The sequence below is a fragment of the Macadamia integrifolia genome, chromosome 2, assembly GCF_013358625.1.
Source record: "Macadamia integrifolia cultivar HAES 741 chromosome 2, SCU_Mint_v3, whole genome shotgun sequence".
In the NCBI taxonomy this organism is placed as follows: Eukaryota; Viridiplantae; Streptophyta; class Magnoliopsida; order Proteales; family Proteaceae; genus Macadamia; species Macadamia integrifolia.
Window position 1 is genome coordinate 14,645,250 of NC_056558.1, and position 9,348 is coordinate 14,654,597.

The 9,348-nt window shown below is 37.3% G+C and overlaps 1 protein-coding gene across 2 annotated transcripts in view; it reads right to left on the bottom strand.

Moving 5' to 3' along the window:
- LOC122088769 (TOM1-like protein 4) overlaps positions 1 to 9,055 on the bottom strand; it is a 12,076-nt gene extending 3,021 nt beyond the window's left edge. The window contains exons 1-6 of one of the 2 annotated variants that reach the window (XM_042658099.1): positions 8,883 to 9,055; positions 8,173 to 8,319; positions 7,016 to 7,094; positions 3,405 to 3,503; positions 3,166 to 3,279; positions 2,361 to 2,506 (exon numbers count right to left, since the gene is read on the bottom strand). In XM_042658099.1, coding sequence (XP_042514033.1) covers positions 2,361 to 2,506; positions 3,166 to 3,279; positions 3,405 to 3,503; positions 7,016 to 7,094; positions 8,173 to 8,282 — 548 coding nt within the window. In that variant the 5' untranslated portion in view covers positions 8,283 to 8,319; positions 8,883 to 9,055. Of the gene's footprint in view, positions 1 to 2,360; positions 2,507 to 3,165; positions 3,280 to 3,404; positions 3,504 to 7,015; positions 7,095 to 8,172; positions 8,320 to 8,660; positions 8,819 to 8,882 lie in introns of those variants that run through there. The other variant, XM_042658104.1, reaches the window with a different exon arrangement.
- Positions 9,056 to 9,348: the final 293 nt, after the last annotated feature.

Here is a 9,348-nt window from a genome sequence, read left to right on the forward strand (position 1 = left end):
AAAAAAAAAAGGAGAGGAAGAAGAGGAAGAAGAAGAAGAAGAAAGAAACAATCAACCCACTCTACCACCCAAAAGCACACCGGCACCAAGAGAAACTCAGAGAAAGAAACCACAAAGAAATGAGCTGTGGAACTAGATCATCCCTCTTCTGAAAGTGATCATATCTCCAAATCACAAAATCATTTTGATCTTAGCTCCTCCTTCCTTCTCCCAGTCATTCAGGCCAATATCAGCCTTTAACATGGAGAGATCACTAATATCTGCCCTCCCGTAAAAAATGGACCAGTACTTCTCTGTATCTGTAATATGAAGCCAAATTTCCCTACCTGGAAGTTCATTGATACTGAATTATCAAACAGAACTCTCTTCTCTTGAAAAAACTCCCATATATCCATTCTCTTTCCCGTCACCTTAGTCCTCCTCATGTCTCTAACCTCACAACATTACAGCTAATGGCATGATCCTCCTAGCATCCCTCTCTCCAACTGAACTGACTGCTGTGGCCTAATTAAAACATCAACAACTATATGTGAGGAGGATCTTGCTCAAACCAGAAGCCTCATTGAGACTCTGGCAACATTAGAACCTGGTGTACATATAATCAATGTCTCCAATCCTGAAGAAACTGAGAACTTATCCAAAGATGCATCTTCAAGGACGCCTTGAAGGCCAGGTCACTGCTGTAGCAAAAACACCTGAAACACACTAGGAGTAGATGGTGAACCCGAGGAAACTTAAGGAAGAGAAATTCAAGGATTGGATCTTCTTTCTGCAAGATCACCGATGGTGAGGGATGCAATTTCCCAGTTCAACACTTCTCCATTCAAACAAGACAAATTTTTGATGCTCTATACCTTTTAGAATGGCCTAGGGGAGTCTCGTTGATTATTCCTTAAGATCCAAGGGATCAGTACCAAGCCAAAATTCCATCAAGATCTTTGACTGCAAACCACCCAGATTACCCATTATCAGACTTCTCATTAAAAGGTGGCTCAATCGAACCTGGATCTGAGGTCGATAGGCAGTGAACCATGGAAGCACCATTGGAATACTAGGCCTAGGCCCAGGCCCAAGCATATGTTGACTAGAGGAGCCAAACCTCATTTGTAAACTAGGGATGTTAAATTGGCTCCTGATTAAAAAGGGGGCCTTTTTTATTTCTTTCCTTTTTTATGTGAGTTGTCCAAGGAAAAGAAGATAGATTCCTTTTCAGTTTTTGTTTCTATTTTTCCTTTATAGAGAGGAAAGTCATTTATGCCTATATATTGTACATGACCCTTAAAGGTCCTGCACGCTTTTGAAGTAATGAATAGAAGTTTGCTTACAAACTGGTTGGCTGTGCGATGCAGTTGGGGTGAGAGGCCCAATGGAGAGAGTGGGAGACTCAATCCCATAAATTCTTCTACCCTATTTTCTATTTTCTATTTTCTTTTTCCAACCAAATTCAATTGTGTGATCTGCTACAAGAGTACCTGGGATTCTGTTATTGAGGAAGTTTGCTGAACCATTAAAGCGTTGATCCCGTCAGTCATTCATCCATAGCTGCCCAGTTTTTGAAGACCAAACCAGCATTTAACGTAGTTCAATAATATCATTCTTGGGCTAGGTCCTTTTGGAATCCAGCCTTACATTAATAGCAGCAACTCGGAAGTTGTCTATATGTTCAATGATAAACAGGACAATAGCTGGGAATCTCTCAATCTCTCCCCTTCTCACCAGTCTCCATTCATAGGAAAAGCTTGGTCCGTTAAGGAATAATTCTGAGGCTATTTAGTTTTTATGACTTTTCAGGGAAAGCTTCACACAAATTGCCATACTTCAATAAGCCTCCAGTTTTTACTTCCATGAAGCGGTTTTCTCAAGGCAAAACTCAATTCTGGGATCACTACGCATTTTTTTGCAGATCTAGTAAATGTTCCTAATGTGAGAACCAGAGTAGTGCTCTTAGACGAATCCCCCCAAAAATTCGAACTGATACCAAATGTAGACTTAGTCTCCCAGCTTCTAATCTCATCCATAACCATCCTTTTGGTCCGTTATATCAAGCTTCTCCATTCTAGTCCTTGCAACCTATAACTCGCGCTCAACCCATTCAAAAACAATCCCTTGGTACTCAAATGTTACAAGCCTACCCCTTGCGTGGAACTTAGACTTTGGTTGGACACCTCCAGTCAGAAGGGGTTGGGTTATGGATTGACTGTTCACTTGTTAGTTCTTAACTTGGTGCATTTCATGGCCCTCAAAGTAACCAACTGCAGTACATTGCACAAAATCAGTCTCCTAGCCAAAACAAAAGCATATAATTACCGGATAAAAAAGAAACCTATGAAAGTAGCAACAGAAAACAGGGGGAATAGTACCTGAGATCAGAAGTGTCAGATTGAAGAGAAACCTCAACAGCTGCATCATCAAACATTGGAGCAGAATGAACTACCGGTTGAGTTTGGGGTGGAGTAAACAAGGGGACACTGTTCTCTGCTCGGGGTGGGAATTCAACTCCAGAAGACTGTTGATTGTTCATAAAATCAATTTCTACAATGTTAGACCTCAGTGAATAATAGGAAAAAATATGTCTTCTTCATCAAAATGGCAAGTAATTCATTCTCTCACATTTAATTAGCAACAAACAAGAGCACTGAAGTCATCAAGGCATGACAACTATGAGTCTATGACTAAGCTTCGAAGGACTCTCAACTGATTCCACTGGGAGTGTTGAAAAGACTCTACTGGACGTCACAGAGAAATTGGAGGGAGTTACATGCTTCAAATCAACACAGGAGATCAGAAAAAAAAGTCTGATATATCATAATATTTCATGCTATAATAGGGATAGGTTCAATGCAACCAGCCAATTAGTCATGCAATGATGGAAACTGAATAGAATACATATGTCAGCCATATTGACCAACAGACATGCAAGATGGAAGAAATTATATTCTACCAAGGGCAAGAATAGTCATAGAAAGACATCCACAAGTTAAGACAGCGAATGAAAGAAAACGTAAGGCACCATAACTCCAATATAATGATATGATAATTAAGAATAAAATGAGCAGATTCCGACAATGGAGAATATGAGATAATTTGACAGAGAGATGACACAGATATATAAAATCTGAAATATCAAGTTAACACAAGGCAAAAGGAAAAGGTTAAATCAAGCACCTTCAGTTCATGGTAAGCAGCATAGTACTGGGGATATCTACCTCCAGGTCCCCCTAAAGCTTCTTGCCATGTATCTATAAGAATTAATATCTTTTCTCTTACATTTAAGTCAGGCTGCAAAGTTTACCCAAAAATAAAAGTCAGGCTGCAGGGTACAACTTTTGGTGAAATCAGTACAGAAGAAATTACAGTCAAAAGAAAACACAGAAAAATAAAAATCAATGGCAAGGATAATGCACCTTCTTCCTAACTATTTTTCCGAGATCCTGCAATAAATCGCTATCAACAATATGCTGAAATATATTCTCACCACAATTTTTGCTGAGTGTCTCTAACACCTGTATCATCAAATCCCGGAGACAATCATCAGAACCACAGAAAGAATGCCTAATGATAGTCTATAAACCTAGCAAGTGAATAATTCAGTTGATGCCTAATTCAAGCACTAAAAACCAAATAAAAAGATACATAAGAGAAACAAAACCTTTTTTTAAACATATTGTTGAAAGTGATATATTGCAGGAACAAGTCAAAATAGTGAAGAAGAATGACAAAGCACCTTCTTACAATTTTGACCAGTTCCTGCAATATATCAACTTCAACAATATGCTGAAATACATTCTTGCCACAATTTTTGCTGAGTGTCTCTGACACCTGAATCATCAAATCCCAGAGACAATCATCAGAACTACAGAAAGAATGCCTAATAGTCTATAAATCCATGATACCAGAGCTTCCCTGCTGATGCCTAATTTATGCACTAAAAACAAATAAAAGATACACAACAGAAACAAAACCTTCATTAAAGCATAATGTTGAACGTGATATATTGCATGAGCTAGTCAAAATAGTGAAGAAGGAGGATAAAGCACATTCTTCTTAGGACCAGTTCATGCAAAATATATCACGCTCAACAATTTGCTGAAATAGATTCTTACACTTTTTGCTGAGTGTCTCTAACACCTGAATCATCAAATCCAGGAGACAATCATCAGAACTACAGAAAGAATGCCCAACAGTCTTAAGCCAGATATACAGCTATTAAATCTTCCATAAGAATGAGTCCTCATTCACCCCAGAGATCCTGCTTTAATTACAGCCCCAAAATCTTGCTTGATTCCCAAACTTTTTCTCTCACGAATTTGATCCTTTTGATGGGCTTGGTTCCCTCACAAAGCATTTCAATTATTGACCTAAGATTGTACACATGTCTGATGCTATCCGCTGCTCAAGCTCAGACATGCTAACATAAATTCAAAAAGCACTTTGTAATAGCTTGCACAACAAGATACATCTAGTTATACCAGTTTTTAAATCACAAACATAATTGCAAATATTTGTGTGATATACAAGAAACCTGCCTACTAGTGTTCCCATTATGAGAATTCTATCTAAGTAACAAAATATGTTGACAAATGTAAAATTGAGAGAAGAGGGTCCTAAGATGAGTAAAAGCCAGACCACAAAATCACAAACCTCAAATAGAGCAGAATCCTTACTGCAGTTAAGAGTGATATATCTGTCTTCAATTTATAGCCATATATTTATCTCATTGTTTATAAAACCTATAAAAACTTGGAACATAACATATGATCTGCAGACAAAGAGACCTGTATTGTGAGTGAATATCTAATCAGGATCCTTCTTCTGATACTGAGGGGAAAATCATACCACAAAATGCAAACTCTCATCTGCACGTCAAGATACTGTCATTGGGATTTAGAGGCTCAACTCACCAACACAACTCAATTAAGCTTTGTCCAAAGCAAACGGCGTACGCTACATGGGTCCTGGGCAGCCATTAATCACTCAACAACTACAACAACAAACTTAAAAAATATGAGGATCCATGCAAGGGGTGAATGGCGGGTTATACTAATGTGCCGGCTGCCTACCTGACACACCTAAATATAAAAATAAATAAATAAGCCATTCATCACTCAACTCTGTTTAAATCCATGTTGTTGTCAATTCAAAGCCATTCAGATATTTCTCAATTTCTCACTTCTTCCCTATTTTATGGCCCCCCACTTGACGATTCCCAAGTATAGTGGATTCTTCATATCAATCTAGACTGACCATAATTATTTTAAATAAAGAAAAGTGGCATATAGCCCATAAGCCTGGATATGTCACCAGGGAGAAAGAGAAACAATTTTGTTATTGTAAAAAACACCAACTGTGATTTATTACCATTTAAGTCTAACTACATAATGCCATTTGAGTTTGACTCAAACTCTAGCTGGACTTTAGGACCACCAGAATAAGACAAGAAGACAATATGATGGGATTCTAGAAGCCTAAGAACTTAAGTTAGAAACTCGATAAAATTCCAGAACCGTAGTAAACAAGAAATAACCATATTCAAGAGAATCTATATATACAGTAGCTACCAATTCAGTTTGAAATTCACCAAAAAACCAGATCCAATGGTTTGATCTTATGAACCAGTCCTGTTTCAGAATTAGCAACTAAAGATCCTAAAACTAGGAACTCAGGTATAACTCACAAAATATTGGACAGATGCAAACCAACATCTGGTTGATTGCAACTCTTAAGTCTTAACACAGTAAATAACTTATCAAACTATGAAGCAAATCTGATGACTAGATCTGTCTCAACAGATCCTTCTATAATGACCAGAAAAACACTCAAAACAGAGTATTGCAGGTCATAAAAGTGCAGGGAAAACTGATATATGAAAACCTGATCAAACCTCTGTACAGCAAGGATATACACCCAGAAAACACAGTAGAACAATGGTTCAATAACAGTGATAAACTGAGAATAATTTGAGAAGAGCTTACTTGAAATTGCAGAAACTGATAGAAGAAGCAAAGCGGAAATAAGATCCCACCTGATTGCAGAACTTCAACAGTGAATAAAGGGTTCAGAAAAAGAGGATATGACCAGACATCTCAGCTGGACTTGTTGAAATCCATCAGCAGGATCTGGAATCTTACCAACGGGGCAGTTGAATCACACAGACCATGACTAGCAACAGGTCATCTCTTTTATTAAAAAAAAAAATCATTGGAAGCTCAATGGCTCATAGCCTCATACAATCTATCTATAGAGTTGAGGGGTTTAAATGTCATACTCTATATAGGAAGTAGTGTCTAAGTAGAAGACATAAATAAAGAAAGAAAAATGAAAGTCTCCAAAACGTGGGGAGGATTGGAGTGTTTTAACTACATAAACCTCTATCTTATCTGAACTATTTAAAAGGAAAGAAGATAAAATAGAACTATAACAAAGTAAAACTCTTACACTTATCTGACTAACTAGATAACAAAGAAACAAATTTATTGCTCTATGTAGCCTATGTTTATGATGGTTTTTAGTGAACCAAAAACACCTAAGCATGGTCCTGGTCTGAACCAAAAGAGCTTGGTCCAATGAAGAATCACTTGGCTTGTAAAGGCTGAGCTAACTCAGTTATAGCACTGAGTTACAACCGAGTCAATGCATCAAGTATTTCAAACTTAACAATAATACAAAGAAAAGATAACTTAAAGAGAATCAATCAACAAACTGATGAATACATTAGACCCTCAAAATTCCAGGTGACAGTGACACTACATCAAGGGGCTGAAGTTAAATAGTAAATGTTTGACTGTCTACAGGAGTTTGACCACCTAACTGAATATCTGAACCATCTAAGGAAAGTTCTCTGCCAAAACAACTTTCAACCACCTTTTGAATGGACATTGAAGCATTTATTCTATTACTGTAATGCAACATGTAAATAGTCCCTGATATCTTGACCTACTAAAACATTTACGAAGTTGAAATAACCAATCACGCAACAGTAAATCTCTGCAAAAGGGACAAAGTGTAAAATACTCACAAATAATGTAAGAAGTTGTATTTTGGGAGTTTTACTCCCCAGCCGTTTCCTAAGTATCTTCAGGGCATCCTTTGCTTGCCTGCAGTTTTAAATCAAGAAATAATTCAAGGTGGAATAAGGCACAATTTGAATGCATGACAATACGAAAGATAACTGCTAAAGGGACATAAGTACAACTCAGAAAACAATCAAGCAACAAATTTGAGGTCAGATTTGATAGTGGTATATAAACAAAACATATTCGAACTGCATGATACCGTTCATTTTTGGTTGAATGTCAGGTTTAGAAGTGAATCGAATTATGTGCTCAAAGTAATCAACAATTCTTCCTGGTAAAAAAATAAAGAATCGACTAATCAACTTTCAACCTTACTAAGCTCAAAAATCGTAATTGGCCATCCTATATGCACCATATTTTTACAAATCCCAACATTCAACAGTTTTCTCACTGTACATTCTAGACCACATGCTTTGATCTACTCATCTACAAAGCAAAGGATATGTCAATACCTTTTCCTTTATTCCCAGACTGCTAAAGGATATGCTTTTGGTTTAGGTCTGAGCATTGACAGGTGAGTGGGATATTTCAAGACCGGAGAATTGTCTGCCATTCAACAGCCTGAAGAGGTAATGTCTCCAAAATGATCAGGCTGTGGGGTTTGGAACTTTGAATCTAAAGGTTAGGTTCCTATATATCTTTCAGGTTTTCTTTTTTATTACCAGACTGCAAAAAGGCGTGCAGATGAGACCTCTAATAACATAAGGCAAGGCAAGGCAAAGCAGGCAGTGTATGAATATTGGCATGCAATAAATCACAAAAGGGAATTGGACTGCAGAAATGGCTTGGATCCTATTCTTCTCCCAAACTTTAGGGGATGCGATAAAGTTGTGAACTTATTGGCCAAAAACTGTAGAGAGACAAAGACAAGTTATTGACAGTACTTCGGCTCAGAAGGACAGGCATTTCAGAAAGAATGTCATTAGTTGAAAAAAGGGAGTTACAGGCGAAGACAAAAGAAAGAGACAAAGAATGCAAGAAGCATACCCAGGATCCATATTAATAATGTCGCATAACTCTATGGAGAAACCAAAAGTTAAGGAAGTAAAAGGTTGTGCAACCTACCAAAAGAAAGAGACAAAGAATGCAAGAACCATACCCAGGATCCATATTGATAATGTCGCATAACTCTATGTTTATTGCCCAGTCTGGACCAATCAGCAAATCACTGGTTGCCCTTTCAACACATTCCGCAGCATTATTTGCCATGCCTGCTGGCGCTCCAACACCATCTACCTTCTGATACCTGCTAGAAACAAAAACAACCACAAAGAACACCCAAATTTTCAGTCAGAAGCAATTCAAGCCCTCCAATAAAACAGCAACATCGAGCTGGTCATGGATTTCTCGTCCATGAAAAAAAAAAATTACAATAGAATTTGCAGTCACCTGAATTAAATATCTATTTCAAACAAAAGAATACTAAAAATAAACCAGACTATCAAACTTCATTACAGTGTAATGATGGATAACACTTTTCCCATCATAATTCATCATAAAGAACTCAGAAAGCCGCAATCGAAAAGCATAACATCAAGAACCCATAAATATAATGAACAGAAAAACAAGAAAATGTACGAATATTACAAGATTCAAAAAAACTAAGCATGAAAACTCGACTATCTGCTTGTTCCTGTCTCTGATATCGTCAATGCCATTACACAATCAGATAAAAACCCAAAAGAAAATCTTCAATTTCTCCAAATTCTTGCCAGGTGATATAAAACGAAAAACCCAATAAGCATACACAAAACCCAAGAATAAAATGAAAAGAAACCCTTGAAGATGATAAGATCTTGCATAGCTTACCAATCGAGAAACCCTTTTTCAGCGAGAGAGGGAAAAGCTGGTCTTAAAGGGTTTTAAACTTTAAAGGTTGAATTTGGTTTCTCGCATATATATAGATTTTGTTCGGTAGAAGATGAAGTATGATGTGTCAAACTGAAAAGGAAAGGAGGAATCTGGAAATCTTGCAAAGAGAGGAAAGAATGGAAATCGGAAATCGGTTTGAAATTGGAATTTGGAAATTTGGAAATTAAAATACGGTTTCAGTTGTCAGTTCCGTTTCGGATGAGTTCATGATGTAACGAACGTACACCGAAATCAAAACGGTTACTAATCAGTTTTAATTTCCAAAATCAAAACAGAAAGGAAGAGGGGTCAAACTCAATACTCTCAATGTCACTTTTTCTCACTCACTGAGTCTCAACCTTATCTTAAGCTTAATTTCTTTTTCAAATAACGAAGAGTTTGCCCCGGGAGGGCATAGGGATCA